At 48.7% G+C, this 23,850-nt stretch overlaps 4 protein-coding genes across 4 annotated transcripts; 2 read left to right on the forward strand and 2 right to left on the reverse strand.

The window, feature by feature from the left end:
• Window positions 1-3,489: 3,489 nt before the first annotated feature.
• Window positions 3,490-4,046, reverse strand: PtA15_4A294 (uncharacterized protein; the record flags this gene model as incomplete). Its single annotated transcript, XM_053168163.1, has 3 exons — window positions 3,490-3,600; window positions 3,701-3,870; window positions 4,034-4,046. The coding sequence occupies 3 exons, from the start codon at window positions 4,044-4,046 to the stop codon at window positions 3,490-3,492; spliced, it is 294 nt and encodes a 97-aa protein (XP_053019400.1).
• A 264-nt stretch (window positions 4,047-4,310) lies between these two features.
• Window positions 4,311-6,893, forward strand: PtA15_4A295 (uncharacterized protein; the record flags this gene model as incomplete). Its single annotated transcript, XM_053168164.1, has 3 exons — window positions 4,311-5,819; window positions 5,899-6,673; window positions 6,766-6,893. The coding sequence occupies 3 exons, from the start codon at window positions 4,311-4,313 to the stop codon at window positions 6,891-6,893; spliced, it is 2,412 nt and encodes an 803-aa protein (XP_053019401.1).
• Window positions 6,894-7,566: 673 nt separating this feature from the next.
• PtA15_4A296 (uncharacterized protein) lies at window positions 7,567-7,773 on the reverse strand (the record flags this gene model as incomplete). The annotated part of the gene is made up of 1 exon (XM_053168165.1): window positions 7,567-7,773. The coding sequence occupies one exon, from the start codon at window positions 7,771-7,773 to the stop codon at window positions 7,567-7,569; it is 207 nt and encodes a 68-aa protein (XP_053019402.1).
• Window positions 7,774-8,970: 1,197 nt separating this feature from the next.
• On the forward strand, window positions 8,971-12,226 carry PtA15_4A297 (uncharacterized protein; the record flags this gene model as incomplete). The annotated part of the gene is made up of 12 exons (XM_053168166.1): window positions 8,971-9,167; window positions 9,263-9,317; window positions 9,410-9,552; window positions 9,635-9,679; window positions 9,772-9,845; window positions 9,914-10,061; window positions 10,140-10,627; window positions 10,721-10,735; window positions 10,817-10,870; window positions 10,937-11,032; window positions 11,117-11,500; window positions 11,580-12,226. 12 exons carry the CDS (start codon window positions 8,971-8,973, stop codon window positions 12,224-12,226), a joined length of 2,346 nt encoding a protein of 781 aa, XP_053019403.1.
• Between the last annotated feature and the right edge of the window lie 11,624 nt (window positions 12,227-23,850).

A 23,850-nucleotide genomic window follows, 5' to 3' on the forward strand; every position in this document is an offset into this window, starting at 1 on the left:
GGGGTACACAAATTATTTTATGGGGGTGTATCTATAAGCCCATGCCAATTTATTTTCAATTGTCAAATTTGGAATTAGGAGTCAACAACGGTTGTGTTTAATTTTGATTTAAAGATTTCAGAGTCATTTTGGAATAAATATGTATCATATAATACTCCATTTTAAACAGATTAATCTTTGCTGAAACCCAATAAATGATATAAATTGCAAAAATTTGATATTAAATTATACTTTGATTGCAGAAATTGCATCTTTACAGTTCCAAATGAGTTCCAGTTGATCTCCAGTTGTTCAGTTCCAACCAATTTCCACATGAGTGTTAGATGAGTTCCAGATCAGTTCCAAATGATTTCCGGAATTGATCATTGTTTCCTAACACTATTTTCACCAAAGGCTGCCAGCACAGTTATAGAAAACAGTTCATGTGTGGCACTCCCTGGAGAGTGGGAACAGATCTCCCCTGGTGAATACACTTTTGTTTTGGGGTGAGCCACCCACTGGACTGAAGTCTGATGGGTATGCTCCTCAGGAAGCCTGGCCACAGTCCTGAAACAATTTGGACATGAAATAAATCCTGCCAACATAATTTGTGTAGCTCAAAAGACTATGGATGGCACTAGATTGGCAAGTGATGCAAGGGGTGATATCTGTTGAAACTGCAGTATTATTCTAGCAATGCCTCTTGTATAACCATGTCCCCCTTAATCTTATGATCATCAGGGAGTTCCACCATCTTGCATCAATTATCCAGTATATAGTTGAAATAAAGGCTGTAGTAGCTTCATTTCAGCTTCCAAATATTCCCCTAAGTTTTTCTTAAATTGGCAATTGATTGTTACAGACCTATGTTTTGACTCCAAGCTGTCTCTGATGTCTTTGTCACTGGCAGTAATAATTCATTCAATCCAAAAAATGCAAGTTATCCACTTTTATCCCCTTCACACCAAAATAGTGGCAATGGCAAAGGGTCTGAGGGTGGGTGACAGGCTTTTCTCTGAATGAGAAAATGTCATGTTTTCTCAAGCCTCTACTATTTTCCTTTGTAACTGCTGATTTGATTTTGATCCCGCCTAGCAAGCTCAAGTTGATCTCAGCATTCTGTGAAGTACATTCAATGTATTTATCAGATGAGAATAATGTTTGAAGGAATTAGAGCTGGAGGCAAGCGGAGCGGGCGGAGAAGGGATGAAGATTGGCTTTAGCCGACAGCAGACCAAGTCTGAAAAAAGGACCAAATAACTCACTCAAAGGGGCTTAAGTCCCTTTGTAGATAAGACAGAGTGCGGGCTCAAGTGCGCACTTGGGATCAAGATGGTCAGGACTGATGATGAATTCCTGAGTAGTCTGTTAGATTTAAATAGACTACATAAAATGTGCTCAAGTTGTGGGCGCGGTTTAGAGGACACAATGAATAAAGGAAAACAAGTACATGCATAAAGGAGGGGACATGTTTGTGATATGAGAAAAGGAAAATGGAGAGTGGTGACAGGTGAAATTCCAACAATATTTGGTAGAACTGAGAAGATAGGATTTTGACTAAAGATAAGGAAAACTTGCTCAACTCCCTCTGCATGCCAAATGCTGAAAGTTGAGCAAATTTCCCTTTGTATGGAATGTTGTGGCAAACAATCAACTATGAATCCCCTGTGTGAACAATGGAGGCAGTTTGGGAGAAATATTCAGCCACAACTCCTGCACTGGTAAGAGCAGACTTATTGTTAATGAAATCCATAATGTTGGATGTTGGCTTGGATTTCAGTAGTGATCTCTCCCTCCTATCTCTTGTTTATGTCATGGTGGACTGGGTCTAAACAGACTTAGGAAACAGAATCTTCAAAGGCTTCAGATTCAGGGTGTAAATGGGTTGGGCCAACCCAAAACCAACCCAAGACCTGTTGGCTTTTGGTTTGGGTTTGGGCATGTTCTAAAGAAAATGACATGACCCAAACCCAACCCAACCCAGCTTGTAAAATTGTTGGGTTGGGTTTGGGTAGCCTATTTCCTAATTGGGTCAGCCTGCGACCGGACTATGACACCTCCAACAGTCAAGTTGGGGGCTTTTGGCGCCTAAGAGGTTGGGTTGACCCAACCCAAAATAGTATGACATCGGGTTGGGTTCGGGCAGCATATTTTAAAATCTGCCCCAACCCGACCCAACCCAACCCGCGCTAAATGTTGGGTTGGGTTCGGGCGCTGTTTTTCAACCCAAAGCCGACCCGTTTGCACCCTGACCTCAGATATTTACATCCTTTTTAGCACTTCCTACCAGAAGGTAGAAACGTTGGAGGACTTCCCGTGAACTTTGAATAAATCTGGAATTCCAGATTTCGCAGGTGAATTTGGAATCTGGAACTCTGGATCCCTTCAGGGAGCTTCGGGGAGCTTCGGGGACCAAGATTTCACCGCAAAATGGAGGACTTCCCGTCAATCTGGGAACCCCTTCCAGACCCAGATCTGAGCCCAATTTCGCAGGGAAATTTAGGCTTTGAGACTCTGGGAGGCTCTCAGATTGCGACGGGAAGTCCTCCAATTCCCGCCGATCTGGAAACCCAGATTTTCCCAGATTTCGCAGGGAAATCTGGGAAGATCTAGGATTTGGGAAGATCGAGCCCAGATTTCTCCGCAAAATCTGGAAAAATCTGGTCTCCCAGATCAACGGGAAGTCCTCCAATCTGAAATCTGTCAGCTCAGATCTGGATTTCCAGATTGACGGGAAGTCTTGACGGGAAGTCCTCAAGTCTTCCAATACATGCCGCGTATAACATGAAATCTCATCAAGTCAGATTGTTTTCTGTGTTCTGTTTTTTTTGAAGTGTCAAACAACAGCAAAAATGGAAACAATTCCAGCCAACATGTTGGCTGCCTTTAGATACAATAAAAGCCATTCATCATGGAGGTCCCATTTCTAGAGTGAAGAAAACAAAGCTTTGGGTATGAGATAACGAGGCTGGGCGAGGGAAGCGTCGCAGCTAAGAAGGGACGAAACTTGACTCTGACTGGTTCCCTTAATCTTCAATTGCTGTGAGATGGTGAGTGATGATACATAAGAAGGAGATAACGATTAACAAGATATATTAGACATAAAAGCAAGACGTAAGCCTGAACTGACCTTTCTGACGAAAAGAAACAAGAGGTTGGAAATCCTGCATGCAGCTGTTTGTTTAGTTTGGTCAGTGAGAGATCTTCGCCATCAAAAGAAAAATAGCTCGTGAATGTCAAACGAGGAGTAGCTGATTGTTGAGAGGAGGGCGCCGGAGAGAATGTTTTCATGATACAATGTTGATTATCGGATCAGTTGTTATTGGAGTTTGGAGTATATGTCCTTTGGTCTTGATTTGATGGAATCCCAATTAATTGTAGTTGAAAAAGCGAGTTAGAAAGTGTTTTTCAGAGGGGGATTGAATTTCGAGGTCCAGAAGCTAGATGGAGAGGACGGTGGCCGGTAGCAAATGGCTGGGCTTGAAGGCTCGTTGATCTTGATCCGTTAATTTACAAGGTCAAATGTGATAGCGAATCTTCTATGGGAGTCGATTTTTCATCAATGCTACTTGAATCACTTTTTTCGTCCCCTTCTTCTGATTCGTAATCTTCGAAGTCAAGCTGGAGACATGCAGCGATGCCAGGGGAGGGAGATTGTAATTCTTCAGCCAGAGGTCGAAGATCATCACACATGAAGGCTTAGCGGGAGGAGTGGGCTGACCATGTCATAGACCACTCGGACGATTAGACTGCAGCTCGGACAGGTAGCGACATCGACTCCTTTGGAGAGTTGGGACTTGGTGATCTCGAATCGGTCACCACATGGACATGGTGTGTGGTAAACTTTCGCTTTCTCGTCCCAGGTGAAATCTTCGATTTCTATCTCGTCATCTGGAAGCAAATTATAGGAAGACAGGGTGGTTTTTCATGGGAGGGAAATGATTATTAATCAGTCGGTGGTGTATAACAGTCTCGGTCATAATCAAGACGGGGAAAAGTTGAATCGTATTCCGATTCTCTTGTTCATTTTCTTTCCGAGAGGAAAAATACTCACAGTAGGACACCATGATTTTCTCGTTTCGCTCTGAATAGTTGCTCGTTGGAGATTTCCAAGTCAAGGAGAAACCTTGTGTGGTATGTTGTTGTATGTATGCGCTCTTTGCGACGGTCGCTCCCCACTGCTGGTCTCATAAGGATATTGCATATATGCAAAGTGGCCATCTCTCCTGGTGGCTCCGAGAGCCGGATGACATAATCAACTGGGCCCGCCCCCCAGGAGAAGACTTGGCGGCAATTTCGAAAAGGGAAAAAAGAACGAAACCGGCCAAGAAATGTTGAGAAACTACTCAGTCAGGACATCGTCAGCAGCAGTCCGTCGACTCCAACGACCCCCATCCAGGCTACTTGGCGCACAGCAGCCACTCAGTACCATCACATCATCAGCCCAGAGGACGAAGGAGGATGGAGAATATCGACTCGGCTCACGGCATTGCCAACCTCGCCTGCTATCAGCCAGATCTTATTCCGCTACGGTCACTGCAACCAAAAAATCACCGGCGCCAACACAGGACCAACAGCAAGAAACTCAAGGACCCTTGACAGCAGTAGATATTAAGAGGCTGTCAACAATGCGGAACGTAGGAATCTCAGCACACATCGACTCAGGAAAGACAACACTAACCGAACGAGTGCTATACTACACCGGAAGGATCAAATCAATCCACGAAGTCAGAGGAAGAGATCAAGTGGGGGCCAAGATGGACCATATGGAACTCGAGCGAGAGAAGGGGATCACCATCCAATCCGCGGCTACCTTCTGCGATTGGAAAGTTAACGAGACGCCGGCCCGATCGGTTGGAAGCAGCCACGCGATCAACATCATCGACACCCCCGGACACGTCGACTTTACGATCGAGGTCGAGCGCGCATTGAGGGTCCTCGACGGTGCCGTCCTCGTCCTCTGTGCCGTCTCCGGCGTCCAGAGCCAGACGATCACCGTCGACCGACAGATGAGACGATATAATGTACCCAGGGTATGCTTCATCAACAAAATGGACCGACAGGGCTCGAACCCATGGAGGGTGATCGACCAGCTCAAAACCAAACTCAAGCTGAACTGTGCCGCCGTCCAGTATCCAATCGGATCAGAAGACGCCTACGAAGGTGTGGTCGACTTGGTCCGGCTCAAGACGATCCGACACCAGGGTGATAAAGGTGTCGAGATCGTCGAATCAGAGGAGATCCCTAGCGAGATCATGGCTCAAGTCACTCAGAAACGACAGCAACTCATCGAAACCTTGGCCGATGTTGACGATACCCTTGCCGATCTATTCCTAGAAGAGAAAGAGATCACCAACAGTGATATCGCAGATGCCATCCGACGGGCGACCATCGACCTCAAATTCACACCGGTCTTCATGGGTACCGCTCTAGCCAACAAGGGCGTCCAACCATTACTGGACGGAGTTTGTAACTACCTACCCAATCCGTCCCAAGTACCCTCGATGGCACTCGATGTCTCGACTAGCACGACCGATCCTACATCAGTCGAAATCCATCCGACCGCCACTGCTCCGCTTGTCGGTCTAGCCTTCAAGCTAGAGGAAGGTCGGTTCGGTCAATTGACATATTTGCGAGTCTACCAAGGTACTCTGAAACGCGGAAATCAGATCGTTAACGTTCGAACGGGTAAACGAGTCAAAGTGCCCAGACTGGTTCGGATGCATAGTGATGAAATGGAAGACGTTGATGAGATCAAGGCCGGTGAAATCTGCGCTATGTTTGGCGTTGAATGCTCGTCTGGTGATACTTTTACGGACGGATCAGTTCAACTCTCAATGGTCAGATTTTTTCTTCTTTTCATCTCACAAAAGGCTTCTATCTAAAGTGACCCTGTACCCTTTTTGTCACTATTGATAGACGTCCATGTTTGTACCCGAACCAGTGATTTCACTCTCGATTCGTCCTAAAGGACAGGAAACACCACATTTCTCACGAGCCCTCCAGCGTTTTCAAAAAGAAGATCCGACGTTCAGAGTCCATGTCGATTCTGAGTCATCAGAGACGATCATCAGTGGGATGGGCGAATTACACTTGGATATCTATGTGGAACGAATCAAGCGTGAGTATGGAGTTGAAGTAGTGACTGGAAAACCAAGGGTAGCATTCAAGGAGACGATCACCAGCGAAAGCTCGTTCAATTATGTGCACAAGAAACAGACTGGAGGGGCCGGACAATATGCGAAAGTGGTTGGGCGGATTTTACCGATGGAGCGGGACGAGGAGACGGGAGAGGAGACGATGTATGAAAGCCGGATCACCGGTGGGACGATTCCGGCCTCGTTCATCCCGGCGGTCGAGAAGGGCTTCAACGACGCCCTGCAGCGCGGAATCCTGACGGGCAATCGAGTAACCGGCTGTCACTTTATACTCGAGGATGGCGCCCACCACATCGTCGACTCCTCCGAACTCGCCTTCAGACTCGCCGCCCAGGGCGCATTCAGAGAGGCTTTCAAAACCGCTAACCCCGTCATCCTCGAGCCTATCATGAAGGTCGAAATCACCGTTCCTATCGAGTTTCAAGGTAACGTCATCGGCGCGATCAATCAGCGTAGAGGTACCATCATCGACACTGATGTAGGCGTGGATGAAGTCGTCTTGGTCGCCGAAGTCTCATTAAACGAGATGTTTGGATGTTCGCACAATTCCTTTCTGCATCAATTATTAACCCTGCTTGATCACTGACATCTTTGTTTGTTCTTTCCATTCTTGAACTATCATCATTAGATGCTTCCCAACTGCGTGGAATGACTCAAGGCAAGGGTGAATTCACGATGGAATACTTGAAACATTCTCCTGTCTTGCCCAACATCCAAAAAGACATGATCGACCAATACAAAAACTTCCGGTCTTAGAATTTTCTTCTCTCCTCTTTCTGCTCTCCTCTCACACATCTCTCTTTTTTCTCCTTTTATCTCTCCTCTTCTTTTCTTTTCTTGTCTTGTTACATTGTTGTTAAAGATGCTGTTCCAATATTCAAACCCGAATCCCCTTTCAGTATAGTATCTTCCGTGTTCATTGTTCCCTTTCTTCGATTCATCTCAGTGCATAAACAGATAGATAGATTTGCGCATACCATGGAAAATCATCTTTTATTCATTCCCCCTAATAATTAGTTTTTGGTATCCATATGTATGTATCCTATTCAACCTGGACATCATATTGGGATCTGACCATCTGCATAGATATTCACCCAGCTCACTGTTAATGGGTAAAGCGAAATGTTTTGTCTCAGGCTCTTCCTTCCAATTTCCAAGAAGAACCCACACCAAAACGCACTCCAAAGTTGAGGGTGCTTTCCTCGATGGGTCGTATCACGAAGGTTCTGGCAAACTTGCACAGCACTTCATTGGGTTACTGACAGTCCGGTTTCCATCCGGTTTGTATTCCCTCGATTATCAAAGCGCAGTTGAGAAACAACTCTCCGACTTGATACAGTGTCCGGGTTTTGGAGCAAAATAGTAATCCGTTACTACTAATTTTTGTAGGGTTCAGTGTACATAAACACTTAATACAGAACATGAAGTTCTAATCGAGGGAATGTTTAGTCGGCCACCGTGAATCGGCGGTCGATCGGGATTCTTGATTATCCGAGATCGATTGCGATCCCAAGATCTTGAAATCCTTCTGGCAGGACCGGGGTAGAAGCGTTGTTGAGGACTTGGCAAGTTTCAATTGTCCGTTGAGCAGGAGATCGGCCGTCATAGCAGTCGTCGCACACACGGTCGATGTCATTATGCCTTTTTGCGACTGCGTGTCATTGTGTGCCGGTAGGGAAGACCAGCGAACCAAGATCGTTGCAAGTTTTTTGGAGTTTCATTGGAGTGTTTAACACCAGAAAGCAATCGATCAAACTGAGGTCCTCAACACTCTTAACATGAACACCCCTCATTATGTCATCAGGTTGAGGTTATGGGTGGGCTGTCCCTCTGGCAACCACGTGGGACTCTTCTTTAAAACCCTCTTCCAAAGTGCCAACGAAAATGGCACCCTGTCAACAACGAACCAACGGGGGGACGCCTGTTCACAGATGCACCTTGGATGAGACAAAATAATAAAAAGAATGCATAGGGGCAAGTCGGAGTTACTTGTGTATACATTTAAATAAATTTCTTCGAGTGTTGGAATGAAGCTGCAGGTATATAGAGAATCACACATTCCCTCACATTCCTGATATTGCCCGACTTCTTGGGACTTTGTGACTCCGAACGTGAAGGGTCATTGCTTCCCAGTCCATCTCAACCTGTTTCCCTCCCTTACTTGACTACACAACCCTTCCAACGGGCCAAGCAGCAGCCAGTACCATTTAAAATTCTTAGTACCGATCCAAGCGACTAAAACTCGACTGAATATTGCGGCAAAAGTTGAGGGTATCATCGCTTGGTTGGACAATTCCCTGTTTCATCATGTTAGTGTGATGCCGTTGAACAGCCAACAGACCTGATGCGCACACGCTGACCGACTTGAAGGGTCTTACCGGCTGTCTTGCTTTCCCTTTTAGAATTTTGAAAAGCCTGTACAACCTGTTTTACCTGCCCTCGTGAGTGTAATTTTACATAAAAATCTTGTGATCATCCCCTTCAGAGATTATCCATCATCTCCCACCCTTGTTCATTCACTTGTGCTGTTTATCAAAACTTTGGACGCTCGACCAGGCCAGACTCCGCCCAGCCGAACCGACACAAAGCCACTGGACGAACGAATGAACGATCAAGCATCTGGCTTTCTCTCTGCTGAAAGTTGCATACTGTTCCTGCTGCCGAATAAATCAGGTTCCTACTTGGTCCACCCGGCGCTCACGTGACTTGCACCCTCTCACTCCTTGCTGCCGGTGCTTTGAGCCTACCGGCATCGCCTCCGCGATTTGAATGACTCGAGAAGAATTTTCGGACTCATCCGGCTTCCTCGGGACTTATCAATTAATCATCCCACATGGGTGCCCGCCTGTTGGCCGTCCTGGTTGGCTCGATGCCCAACTTCAAGAATAAGAGTGAAGAAGATCATGAAGAATCACCCGATGAGAATCTCGACCTGCAGAACTCGACACGTCTTGCTCCGCTGATTCCCGCTTTGGGATGCCCCTTATCTTCTCTCTTGGAAATCCCGGTGCTTACAGAACACTCTTGGGCGTGAGTAGCATCATTCACAGGAAAATTTACCGTAATTCGTTTATGATACTGACGTCCCCTACCTCAAATATCTATGGATTTTCACCCAAATTTAGCGGTTCCCTGAGCTCACCTCTGCTGTTCACGGGACTGGTTGTATCAGTTGTCTCGGTAAGTTAACACGATTCAAGTTGACTTCTAAGAGTAATTTCAACGTGCAAGGTATGGCTGTTCTAAATTGATCGCCATCTTACCATTCCCAGGGATTCATTGCAAATATCTCCCTCATTTGCCGTTATTTTGAATACCGTCCGCAGCTCAGCACCCTAGCTGCAATTGCTAGCTTGACTATTCACGATTCCTTGAATTTAGGTATCCTGATAAAGGTTGCAACAGCAAACCAAAGGTCAGCCTCACATCCATCTCATCTGGGTTCACCCAATGATAAATTAGCCTTTGACATGCTCCTGATGGTTTATTATCCATAGTCCTCCTCACCACCCTTCCGGCACTTTTTGGATGCTTGTGGCTAGGTGAGATCCGCTTGAGCTAATCTATTTGACGCGCAGAAAAATGTTTTCGCTAGACTTTTCCCTAATTTCGGCCGCTTTTAACGTCCATACAGCTCGCTTGTTTCAGTTTTATGCAACCTGACGCTTATCGTAGACTATGTGCGAGTGGATAACTTTAGAGCGAAAGGTTAGTCGGCCAGCATTAACTTTGAACTTCTTGAGTGAGATTTCAGTGGTTTTAAACATTTGAATCAGGTTCCGGATTGACTACCAAGCAAAGAACATTAGCCATCGTAGTCATGAGCCTCCTCCTTTACATCGGAATTGGCGCAGTTATTTTTGCATTACTCGAGTCACATCAAGTAACTTTTAGTGATGCGCTTTACTTCTCGGTTTGCACTGTGTACGTATATACAGCCATTCTGAGCTCCTCCAATGAGAAGCGCCCAACACTCATCCTTTTCTTTTTATACTGAAACAGAACAACCGTGGGCTTTGGCGACATAACACCCACTCGCACGATCACTCGTATCTTCAATTTCCTCTATACCATCGTCGGTATTGTTCTATTGGGTCTGACCGTCTCAACGTCTCGTGACACGATCATTGAGGCGTTTGAATCATTGGTTCGCTCCCGGCGCCGTGCAATTGCCCACCAAGGAAAACGGCTGTACAAAGCAGCTACTAAACATCGGACCCAAGACGAGTATGATCAAATCCAGACAGATAGTAATCCTGCGAGCGACGCTTCTCGCTATCCCAGCCGCACGTGGAGATCCTTTTTTCGGAAGTCCAAACCGAAGACGGCTCGCGCAACCCGCATGTCACGTACAGATAGCACAGATCCCACAGTTTCATTCCAAGAATTTCAGCACCGCCTGCTCAGAGATGAGAAAAAAGAACTACAGATCAGATTGTTCATAGCCACATTGATCTTTTCCTGTTTTTGGCTTCTTGGAGGTGCCGTCTGTTAGTATACCATGGGATCAATGAGCTTCATGATACTATGAGTCCACCCGAACTAATCATGCCGTTCTTTCATCTCTGTTGCTTTTTTCACAGTCAAATTTACAGAAGGTAAGCTCAACGTAACTCGCATGATTGTTATTTTGTATTGGCCCGGACTAGCACTGAGATCGATGTTTTCAATCTTTCCAGGATGGTCTTATGGACAGGCTCTGTATTTTGGTTACGTGGCGTTTTTAACTTTAGGTAAGTTCCTAAAATCGTCATGACAGAGAAATATCCGAGTCAAGTCTCACCTCAAATATTGCTAAGGTTACGGTGACTTCACCGTACGATCTTCTGGCGGCCGTGCATTTTTTATTGCTTGGTCGCTTCTGGGCATTGGGAATATGACCCTCTTGTTAGCAGGTGGGTCACCACCCATTCCATGTAGATCGATACGAGTTGAAACATAAGCTCTGTCACTAATGGGCGTATTTATATCCATTTCAGTTCTCACTCAAGCTTGGGAAATGAGGTATAAGCGGGCCATCAGTCAGAGTCGACACCGAAAACTAGCATTGACACGGGAAGCAACAGCTCAAAACGTTATCGTTGATGAGGCCGTTCATTCATTCAAATATCCGGCTGAAGAGCGTGAAGGCACAGACGTCAATCAGACTTTGGATCAGTTGATTGAGACAGCCGAAGAGTTTTTGAAGCACGCACAGTATTGGATGAATGGAAAAACAGGGGAAGCACCTCCTCGGTTGACTCAAATGATGCAAGAAGCTGAAAAGGTCGAAGGTTTGGAACAGGCCGTGAATAAAGGCGGCTTGATCGATAAGGTAACCTCAGACCAACGACGTAGAGTTTTATTCCTGATGTCTTTTGCCAGTAAGTGAATCTCTAGCCTCTTCGTAAAGGGCTCAGCAACCCGATCTTAGCTAATTTGGTACCTGTTACCACCACCCAGAATCTTTTGAAATTCTTACCCAGCAAGTCTGCCAGGCCAAAGCCGTCATTCAAGCAAACGCTGAAGAACTTGAATCTCTCCAGAACTTCATTAAATCCCAAGAATGTGCCACCTCAGCTTCATCCCCCATCTACCTTTCAGTTTCGACCGAACAAGTACCCGATTCCTCAGCGCAAGCAAACTCCTCCCTCGCGAGCCATTCATATTCAAGGCCTCCCCAAGCAGTCCAAGCGGATGTCTTTTCTCCAGATCAACCTCATCCCACATCAGAAAGGTCATCATTTCCAACTATTCCGAATGGAATCTTGATGGATTCGTCCTCAGGCCAATCCACAGTGTCCGTCCAAGCTCGTCGTCCTATAATATTCAGTACGTTCCAGCCGGAATCACCTGTAGCATTCCCTATAATCGACGAGCACAATCAAATTTGCAAGAATAAAGGCGCGATAAAATTACCGGAAACATGCAAAACTTCATTTGACGGCCCAATTCCTCACACGCGATCATCGATTGACCAATCATTTCAAACACAGAGGCCTGCATCCTCATCACCAATCGCAGCTTCATCTCAACACCGACTCAGCGAAGCCATATCATTTCCACCTCCTCTTAAGAACAATGAGAAAACTGAAGTCAGAAGGACCTGACCACTGGAATTTGATTAGATACCTCACGCTAACGAAATTCAGTCACCGCGGATAGCTGTATCACATGTGAAAATTGTTTTGTGCTTATAGCTTGAAATTATTGACGAAGGAAAATTGGGTGATTGGCATCCTAATACTGTCACTCTAAAACTTTCGATTGTTTTTTTTTCGTTTCTTTTTTTTGGGACTCGGCAGACGTTGGCTTGACACGCTGTATCACAAGCAATGTGTAAATATTTACTTGCAAGTGAAACTCTCACTAAGTGATTTCCCAACATGAATCGAGGAAGAAAGTGTTGTCTGCAACTCCTCCTTATCTGTTGAGTTAATTATTCCCCCCAGCCGAGAGAGAAAGTTTCCAATCCTCGAGCAAGATTTCTGTGGTTGCACTCGAGTCTGCTGCTTCGGAATGCACCCGCGCCGCGCCCGCCCTCTCGACTAACGGCCCTCCGCTCCCTTCGGGGCTGTACCTGCTGCGATCTTGACGTCGAAGCCCTGGCGGGAAACCTAATCAGCGCAGCCGCTGTCTCAGGCAATTTTCATCCCACAGGCTGGCCGCGCTCCCATGAGGCTCCAAATGGTATATAAAGCCCCCGCCTCCGGCACCTGTTAGTCCACTCATGACCAAAGTGAGCAGCGTTGCCCCCACACACCTCCTCTCACATCCTTGCCGATACGTTCCATGCTAACAACTATGCCTCTCCCATCTCTCCCTCCAGCTCTTCAGGATCTATTTACAGTAGATACCCGATCGTTTGTCTCACTAGCTCAATTGAGCCACAGTGTTTACGAGTGTTGATGATTCAAAAGCCTCCCGTTTCACCTTAGCGAGAACCGCCAGCTGGGCTCGCCCCACTTGCTCGATGACCTTGGGCTTACTCCGCCGCCTCATCTCTCAGGTGATGGTTGTCAGGCTCACCTCGTTCTACCCGTAGAGCGCTGGGACGCTGTGGAGTTGGCCGGAAATGGGGGCTCTTCTGAACTTGCACCTTTTGCCCAACTTTGTTTCCAGTTATTCCCCCCCTCAAATTGTAATGCAGCAATCCCATTCATGCCCATGACACCTCTTGCGCTATTGTGTGCTTTCCGTGCCCCTCCTCCTGCCGCATGACTTTCGGCCAACTTGAGCCATCGGTCGAACACAGAGCAACAGCTTGGGAGCAGGCCTTCAAATCACTGGCAAGTTGATCCATCTGGAAGGGAAAAGTGACCCAAGGAACAAAGATATCTGGCAGCATCACCCACTTTTGGCTAACTTGGATAATTCCCTCCTCGGGGGAGTGGAGCGACCTCCAAGGAGGAACTTACGGGCACTGTACAGGCAGTCAAAACCCGTTCGGGCGGCTGGTTTCGCATGAGATGGGTGCCGGTGTGAGAATAAAAGCTGGTTGGTGGGTAGAAAAGTCCACTACAGTTGCGCACGGCATTCCACTGTACAAGGTTTTGGGCTGGTCCCAAATGTTGGGGCCCAAAACCTGAAAAACAAAATACAGTTTTTTCACATATTTTTGGGCGGCTGGGACATGGTATGGTGTCCCAGCTATGGTTTTAGAACCACCAGACACTCCTGAAAGCACTGTATGACAGTTTATGTGGGTTTAGTGCCCAACCAGGAGGCAGAAGTATGGGTTTAGGACCCCATACATATGTACAGCAATGTCAGAAAAGCTTGCGGCCAGCTTTTGGACCGCTGATTTCAGCCTCAAAGCTTGTATGGCTCCTGTACGTCAGGAATGCTATCAGAAGAAAAACCCCAGTTTCTTTGTTTTCCACTTTGGGGCCTTGAGGGGCCCACCATTGGATTCCTGGAGCAATTTTACTTTGATCCGGCTCTTTGCCGCCCCTGCCTCCCTCACCCCTTGCCCAGCCTGGCACCCATGTCAAGTGAAACCAGCTGCCCGAACGGGTTTTGTCTGCCTGTACAGTGAATCTGTACAGGCCTGTGGCTGAAATGCAGAAGTCATTTCAGCCACAAAATTTGGCAAGCTTTTCTGACATTGCTGTACTTTTGCCCCTATTTGGGAGGTGGGTCCCAAAATATGGACTGTCAAAAAAAAAAAAAAAAGGCTGGACCAAATTGGTTTCCACTTTAGATTTGGAATCTACACACTCTGTAGCCTCCAAAAATGTAGTCCGTTAGAGTGCTGGACCCCCAACCCAGTGGCAGTTGGGGTTTTGCCCCGCATAGCCCAACAAGCTTTGCAGGCAACTCTGTACAGTAGAATGCCGCGCACAACTGTAGCCGCCTTCTTGAAGAATATATGTGTCTGGGCTGAGTGATAATTGGTGTCTCGGCTCCGCACTTCTACTTTCTTCTTATAGTGTAATAATCCGCAAGTGAATAAAGCTCTGCACTTGGTAAGCACAAATCTGCAAGTAATCACTGTAAGCAAAATTTAAGGTCACATAAAACTCTCAAATATGACCAAATCCACCATTATATAATTGACAAGTTTGAAAAAACCCACCATTTTTAAACGGCTGTACTTTGTGCACTGCAAAAAACTTGTTGCACACTGCAGGGGGCATCCACTCAACGTCCAGGCCACAGTGCGCGGTAGCTCAAAATGCTTTGTGCACTGCACATGAAAAGCTTGAGATTCCTTCTTTTTTCTGCCAGCTGGCAGATGGGATTTTTCTTGCCCCTCCTCCATTTTCTTGGGGTATTTGGACTCCCCAGCATGACATAAAAAAAGGATGATAAAAAAATACAAAAAATAAGCGGAACACCTCCCCGGAGCGCACCCCCCCCCCCCCCCCTGGGGATTTTCAACCTTCTAAAAAGCCATGGATTGGGTACACAGCCCCTCAAAAACAGATTTTGAGGGGCAGAAGTACATAGTACATGCATACTCCCCCGATGACTGGCCAGCACACACATGGAGTGCAAATCACCAGTCATCAAGGGGATTACACATTCCTCTTGATGACCAGAACGGTCCCAGTTATTGAGAGGAGTAAACACACCTCTTGATGACCGGAACAGTCCTGGTAATTGAGAGATTAAGCATTCCTCTCAATGACCAGAACAGTCCCGGTCATTGAGAGATTAAGCATTCCTCTCAATGATTGGGACAGTCCTGGTCATCAAGAGCAATTAATCCCCTCAATGAACGGAACATACCCGGTCATCAAGAGTGTTCCTCCTCTTGATGGCCGGGTCTGTTCAGTTCATTGAGGGGATTAAGTGCTCTTCTCAATGACCGGACCAAACCATTCATCAATCCCATCCTTGAACAGTTTGCTCCGGTCATTGAGGGAGTGTTTCTCCACTCGGTGACTGCAGCAGACTGGGTCAGCAAGATGATTCCTTTCTTGATGCCCGGGTTTGTTCCAGTCATCAAGTGGTTTATTTAATCCTCTCAATGACCAGTGAGGGATTCCTGTCCGTAATAAGTGGCGGCAGTCGTGTGAGGGGATGGGTGCTGTTTGAGAAATTTAGGCTAAAAGAAATTGATTTCAGTAAAAATAAAAATAAAAATAGAAAACAATGATGATGAATTTTTACCTAAAAGAAACAGGAACAAGGTTGAGATGAGAACACAGGAGAACCTAAACCACCATACAACTAGGACTTTGAGGCTAAGATAATAAATGAAGAGTCAGATGATCATGGTCAACAGTACAAATGAGAAAGAAAGAAAGATAAAAATAAACCTGAGAATTGAGCCGCCTAGACTAGTGACCTCAACAAGCAACCGCGCTATGATTTGAGGTTTGCCTGAGCTGCTGGTTGGAAGGAAGATGTCAAGATGAAGAAAAAGGAAATTGGTTGACCGTCAACTGGATCAAGGAGTAGCGGTCAACTGTTTTTGATCTGAAGTCTTCACACCCATTGATGTCATTGAAAATCAAGTTCGAAGTCACAAGCCGTACCCCTGCGCGCCGTGCGCCTGGAAGCGCCCACATATTCCAACACTGTTTAGGCTGCCCTTGTGGCGGTGGTCCGTAGAGATGAGCACAGAAAAGAGGATCTGGGATAGCTTGGTAGCTTTGGTGGTTTTGAGATGTTTGCCAGGGGTTTGGATCCTTGATGGTGGTTGTTCTTGTTTGGAAGGAGTTGGAGGGGTGTGATCTTAAGGAAAAGGAAAGAAGGGATCTAGAAACTCTGGATGAAGGATGATTGGCGAGCTGAGCTCAAAGGTTGAAACTCTGAAGATAAGATCTATAAACTCAATGATGGAACTTCTTCTGGGGATCAGAATGCCATGCCCCTCCCATCATCCAAGTTTGGCAAACTTGGACTCCGGGAGGCCACATTTCACATAAATTTCATCACATCCTCCGCGCGCTACACGCACACACACTCACAAAAAACAAAAGAAACAAAAGAAACAGGGGAGAAGAAAACAACACAAGGGAAAAATAAAGGAAAGCAGAGTGTGACAAACTTAACCCAAGCCCCTCACTGCTGCGGGCGTCTGGTCTTGCAAAGCAAGCCTCCAATATTTCTTGGCAGGAGGGACTTGCGCGCTATCACCCCCTTTTGCAGAGCCTAGAATCCCAGTTTGACTGGGTGGTTTATTCAAACCATCACATTTTGTTGCCCTCACAACATTAAACCTTAAAGATTTGCTTGGCACAAAGCCTTGCTTCTTGCGCGTCATCCCACAAAATATGAGTTATGTTACACCATTTCTTCAATGTCAAACAAATTATCAAAGTATTATAAAAATCTTGGAGCTTACTGAAGTTAAGCAACAGAAGAGATCTGTGCTCAATGAAATATACAAGTGTTTTTTTTCAACTTACAGTCCAGGCTCTGAGCCCTTGATTGCCGGCACAGACCCGCCATCAAGACCATATAGCCCTCTGGATGACTGGTAAAGACCGGTAATCACGGGGATATATACAACACCCTGGATGACCGGTATGGGACTCCTGTCCGTGCTAAGCGGCGGCAGTCGTGTGAGGGGATTGGGTGCTGTTTAGGCTGCCCTTGTAGTGAGTGGTCCGTCGAGATGAGCGCTGAAAAAGGATCGAGGATAGCTTTGTGGGTTGGTGGTGGTTTTGAGATGTTCGCCGGGGGGTTTGGATCCTCGGCGGCGGTTGTTTTATTTTGAGGATGGTGGGGTGTGATCTTAAAGGATGAGGAAGGAAGGAAATCTGGAAAATTCTGATGAGGGATGATCGGCGAGCTGAGCTCGAAGGTTTTAACTCTGAAAATCTGATCTATATACTCAGGATGGACCGTATTCTGGGGATCAGAATGCCATGCCTCTCCCATCATCCAAGTTCGGCGAACTTGGACTCCGGGAGAGCCACATGTCACATACATTTCATCATATCCTCCGCGCGCTACACGCGCACACACACAAAACAGCAGAAAAGAAACAAACAAAGAAGCAGAGAAAAGAAACAACACAGAGGCAACTAAAAGAAAATACAGCATGAGGAGACAGAAAGAAAAGAGCCACAGAGAGGAAAGGAAGAAAGAAAAGAAGAGATAGGCAAAACACACAGAAAAGGAGAAAAACCAGAAACAAACAAGTGAGTAAACCCACAGCAGGTGCTGTGTTAGGACCAAGAAACTGAAGGGGAGTGGGAAAGAGAGAAGAAAAAGGTGAGATGGAAGGATGGAAAGGAAAGGGGGAAAGAAGTATGGAAGAAAGAAGTGGGAAAAGGAAGGGAAAAAGGGGAAGATCTTGAGAAAGGAGCCAGTTGAAAGTGGGAAGGTGGAAAGTGGGAAGATGATGGAAGAAGGGTGAATTCTTGAAGGCCTTGAGGATCTTGATGAGTCTTGAGGCGTGAGGGGAGAATGGAGTCTTGATCTTGATGTAGCTGGGGGCGGTGGCGGCGGCGATGATCCTGACTAGCTGGCCACAAGAGGGGCCACCACATCCACCCACCACTTGGAGTCTGTCCCCAGACTCCTCCGGCGGTATGCGTGGCTAAGAGAGAGAGGAAAACCTAAAGACAACAAAAAAAAAGAGGGGTCCCCGCAGGCGGCTCACGACAGTGGCTGGAGTAGAGCTTACGACAAAGGCGGCAGTAAAGCCCGGGGTGCATACTAAGGAGGGGGACTTACTTTTGGTCAGTAATGCCCCCGCGCGGAAAGTATTGCTTGACCTGATCTGCCGCAAAACGGCGTTTGAGCTCCGTCCCATCCAGCTCGGCAAGGACGTAAGAGCCCCCTTGAACCTGCTTGACGATCCGGTAGGGGCCATTCCACTTGTGGGCAAACAACTGCCCCCACTGAACTTCCAAAGCGCGGTTGTATGCAAGAACTAGGTCGCCTTTGGCGAGCGGGGCCCGGAATCGGCCAGAGTTTTTATCCACCCAATAGCGGACTGATTTGCCGCGAGCCTTCATCATCCGCTCGTACGCTAGGGCTCGAGTATCTTTGCTGCGCTCCAACTGCCTCGAGCGCGCGACCAGCAAGTCGGCCGTGTCCTTCACGTCTTCCCAATCGACACCTAAGTAGGACTCAATGTCCAGATCCACAGGGAGGGCGGCGCGCTGCCCAAACACCAATTCATAAGGAGAGTAGCCTGTCGTACGTTTAGTTGATATGCGATCGGCGAATAGCACAAGTGGGAGGAACTTCCGACAATTCTTGCCCGATTCGCCAGCTAATTTGACCAACGCTGCTTTGAGGGGGGCGTGTCCGCGCTCGACCATACCCTGACCTTCCAGATAGTAGGGTGTAGAGACACAATGCTGACCCGGCAAGGCGCGCAGCATATCCGCTAGAGCTCCGCCGAATTCGGAGCCACCATCCGTCGAGTAGGAGCGCGCCAGTCCATAACGCATAGTCCAGTTCTCCTGGAGGAAAGTCGCGACCGCCTCAGAGGTGAGATTGTTCAAAAACTTTGCTTCAACCCAACCTGAAAAATCATCCCGGGCAACGATTAAATACTTAGCGCCTCCGGCCTTGACATGCACGGCATCCATCGACACCCGCCCAAACACGGTCTCCTCCCCTGTAGGGTAACGTGGCTCCAAAGGCCACCTTGAGTCCCTCTTTTGGCAGGCCTCGCAGCTCTGGCACCACCGCGCGACGTTCTGCTTCAAGGATGGCCACCAGAAGCGGTCTGCGACTCGACGATACGTCTCGGCGACGCCACGGTGGCCCAGATCTTCATGCAGCTTTCTGAGAATGGAATCCTGTTTCGAGGGAATTGTAACCACGATGCAAGGAAGAGGAGAGCCTCTCTTCAAAAGCCGCCCTGCTTGCACGAAGAACTCGGATGCTTTCCGACGAAGAGCGCGAAACTCCTTTGCTTCCATACCGGGCGGCTGAGCTAGAGTCAACAGATAAAGCTCCATCTGCCTCCAGAAGCCCTCCTGGTAGCCTTGATAGTCGTCGATCCCAGCAGCGGTATAAGATTGCAGCGGCCTGACGTTTGGAGCGTCCTCGTCGAATTCGGAAGAAGGAGGATCCGACTCGTCATCCCCTCGTGGACGACGAGACAGACCATCCAGCATTGTGAAAATTTTCCCGGGGCGGTGCACTATGGTGAATGAAAATAGATGGATGAAGGCCACCCACCGCGTCATCGGCGCGTTAGGTAGGCTGGGCGAGTTGATCATTTGGACAAGAGATTGGGCGTCGACATTGAGTTCGAAGAACTGCCCCCACAACACCGTTTGGAGTTTCTTGAGAATGCGGGCCACTCCACATAACTCTAGCTTCGGCTGGGAGTAGCGCGACTCGACGTCTGAGAACAGCAAGGACTCATAAAGGGCGGGGCGATCCCGTCCGTCCGAATCCGCCTGAGTGAGCACCGCCCCAACGGCGTGGAAGCTGGAGTCGACCGCTAACTTCAGAAGGCCGGCCCCTGGTCCGTAGTCGATCTTCACAAGGACGATATCTCGCCCGACCAGCATCTTGAGCTTCCCGAACGCCTCCTCGCAGTCGGATGTCCAGACAAAATCCGCATCCTTGCGTGTCAGCCGTCGGAGTGGGAGGCAAATCTGGGATAGCGCGGGGATGAAGATGCGCACGTACACTACCACTCCTAAAAAACCTCTAACCTCCGTTGCATTCTCCGGGGTCGGCCACGACAGAACTTTATTGACCTTGCTCTTCGCCATGCGCCGACCCTCCTTACAGACAACGTGCCCCACGATCTCGAGGGCAGGAACACAAGCTGCCAGCTTCGCCGCTGACACGGTTAAACCGGCTTCTTCGATCCGGAACAGCACCCGCTCTAGCGTTTCAGCGTATTCCCATATGAATCGTCGAATACCCGGGTGCCAGCTCAGTACCTCGTTGTCGTAGTGGGAAGGAGGGCCTTTAATACCCCCATCGTCGATAAAGACCCCTGCGTGCTCGGGGATCTCATCTTGCAGCACCCACAGCATCTGGGCTTGGTAGACGGCTACCGAGTTCGTGGCTCCCTGCGGCAGACGGGTGAGCTGAAACCTTCCAAGCGGGGTGTCAAAGGTCGTCAGGGGCCTTGAAACGGGATCCAGGGCTCGCTCGTTGTAGCCGCCTAGGATGTCGCCCAGACCATAGCACGCGCGCCCAGAAAATGACTCGACGAACTCCTCCGTGGCGGGCGGAAGGCCCGCATCCTTGACTGTTACTTTGTTCAGCTGCTGGAGATCGTGAACAACGCGGTGTTTCCCGTTGCTCTTCAGGACACAAAACACCGGGCTTGTATACGAGGACGTCAACTGTTCGTATAACCCGTTGCGAACTCGCTCCCTCAAAATCCGGGTGTATTCGTCCATCTTTGCGGCTGGAATCGGGATCTTTTTCTGTTGCCAAGGCGAATGCTCGACGACCGGGATGATATAGGGTAAGCCGTAGGAATCCTTTAGGAGGCCTCGCTCGGACTCATCGAAGGCGATGGCCATATTCCGCTCAGAAAGGATGTTCTTAATGACGTTGAGCTCGTCAGGTCGGAGCCAGCCGTCGGGCCCAAAGTTCACTACTCTCAGCCGTTCTTCGGTAACTCTGCCTTGAGGGATGAAGGGACCCGCCACGGACCGCGGAAGAGGTCGATAGGGATCTCGGGAGAGGGGTGGTCGCTGAAGCGGCGGGTTTAGCTCTTGCGGCATTGGCACGTTGACAGGCTTGACTTTCCGCGAGACCGGTTTGTATTTCGCTGCGAACACCACGAATTCTCCGGCTTTCCAGGCGCTCAAAAGCGCGGATTGAGATTGAGCACCAAGGCCGCTCTGGAGCAAACTCCAGGTCCGTAGCTCCGAAAAATCCTCAAAAGGAACCTTATCTGCGTAAGAAAACCCGGACGGCGGAGAACGGCTCACGATAGTGGCACGAGGTAGAGCTTTGACAACGTTTGGAGCATCACGCCCGGAGGTGCATAATCGGAGAGAACTTACTTCTAGTCTCCGATTCCTCCACGGAACACCTTGTTCCTCCACATTCACCCGAATTTCCATACTTGAAGCAAATAGTTTCACCTCATTGCGGAGGATCTTTAGTTTATCCTCGTCGCGGAGGCTCGGAAGTTTAGCCTCATTGCGGAGGATCCTTGCGGACAAAACTAGATTATTCTTGTTGCAGAGTGTCTTAAAACAAGACGAAACTAGATTATTCTCATTGCGGAGACGAGAGTCGGAAAGTAGTTTATTCTCATTGCGGAGAGTGAAACGTTTTGTTCCCTAGACGAGTGAACTTGTTGCGAGGCCAAGGAAAGAGGACATTCCTTGTTGAGGAGAGGTGCCCGGTGGGATGAAGGTCCACCTGGAAAAGAAGAAGAAAGCGGAACCAACGAATCGCTCACGAGTGTGGCCCGAGGTGTTGTTTTTGAAGTTGCGGTAGAATCTACCCGGAGGTGCATACCATGGAGGGGACTTACTTTCAGACTTTGTGCCCCTACGGTACACCCAGGTTGCGGATTTTCCGTCACGCGGACATCCTCACGAGTCCGTCGGATCCTTTTTGAAGGTTCAAGGGAGAAAGATTCGGAATGGAGCGGGAAGGGAGATTGAAAACCGGAAGAGTCGATATTTTTTAGGGATTTTTCGTTTTGTCGATGTTTTTGAGCTTTGATGTTTTCGAGAGACGAATATGAAAGAGAAGTCGGAGAGAAAAATGGAAGGAAACTACTATTTTGGACCTCTGAAGATTGAGTTGGTCCGCCGGGCAGAATTCGAGGCCCTAGATTAAGACTGCCGGATGTGGGACCAACCCTCCTCATAAAAAAGATGGGTCTTCCTCTCCTTCGGGGATCTCCAGGATTCGCCCGCAGTGAGTCAAGACAGCCTTCCGACCGTGCGCCGGAAACTCTCGCTCCCATCTGCCCTTTTCCACGGGACAGAGCGAAACCTCGATGTTCCGACCCTCAGAATCAGGGAGTATGATCCTCTCGCCGGCGGTGGGGGAGAATAGCAACGTCGCCTCGAAATCGATCAAGAAGGGCCGACCCAGGATGAACGGGCTATCTTGACGCGTAATCCAAAAGCGGCAGGAGCCCACGATGCTCTTTCCCACTCGAATCGGGACGTCCTCGGCGACACCGATCAGTTCGCAGGCCTGGTTATTGATCCCATATACGGCTGATGAGAAGTTGACTCGTGGAGTCAGATTGAACCGGTTCGCCATCGAATCCGAGATGATATTGAGCTGGGATCCCGAATCGACCAACGGGGACGACGCATGCTCGCCCGCTCCTACGAGACAAGTGAGGTAGCCCAGCGGGCATGAGTAGAGGCAAGGATCCGCCTCCGCCTCCTTAAACTCACGCCCTTCCGCCAAAGTGCCCGAATGCACCTTCAACTCCTCCGGTCCCACCTCCACACGTCTGCGCGAGACCCACTTTTTCATGCCGTCCGAAACTGCGGGAGAGACCGAACATATCTCTGCTACCGTCGTCGAGACCGGAAGATCGAAAATTCTCTTGACGAGACCCTCCACTGCGTCCGGATGGTCTCGAGAAACGTCCCTTTCGAACCGAACTTTGGGTTGAGAACCTGCCGACTTCGGGGGGTGGCCGACTTTGTTGGAACTTCCTTGGTCGATTGAGGCTGCGGCTCCGAATCGTTCATGATTCTGTCGAAAAGCTCCTGCTCCTCGGCAGGTTCGGGGTCGGCGGCTTCACTGGACGCGGCTGGTGATCTCCTGAGCGGCCGCTTCGCTTGGGGGGGGGCTAGAGGGGCCTTGTAAGGTCTTGCTTCCTCGTGTCTTTTCCTCCCACCCGCATCCGAATCGTAAACTCCAGAGAAGGAATGAGACGAGACTGCTGGGGGGTACCACGGCTCCAACGCTCCACAACTCGACTTGAACTCGGCGGGTGGAGTGCGGGCTGCAGATCGTGGACCGTGAGACTGTGGGCGAGAAGCTGATGCCTGTCCCGGCTGAAAAGAAGCCACGACGTGACGGATAGGGCGGCTCCGATCGAAGGGGATGAGAGCCCCGTTTGGCAAGAAAAAGTTATTCCCCTTCTGCTCTACCAGGCCCGCATCCTTGTCCTTCTGCAGTTCGGCGCAACGAAGGGTTCCGTGGTTCTCCCGGTGGCAGTAGTAACAGATCATCGGCCCCCGCTCCGCCGACGAACCCGTCTTGGTGCCTCCATTCTTCATGTATTGCTCGAAGGCTTTGAACATCTTCGTTAGCTCGTCCATGGAGGGCTCCGGCTTGGGGGCAGAAGCTGATGCTTGAGGCCGCTGATCCTGTCCCATCTTCTTCATGACCTCATTCGCCTCCGAGA

The sequence above is a fragment of the Puccinia triticina genome, chromosome 4A (genome assembly GCF_026914185.1).
Source record: "Puccinia triticina chromosome 4A, complete sequence".
In the NCBI taxonomy this organism is placed as follows: Eukaryota; Fungi; Basidiomycota; class Pucciniomycetes; order Pucciniales; family Pucciniaceae; genus Puccinia; species Puccinia triticina.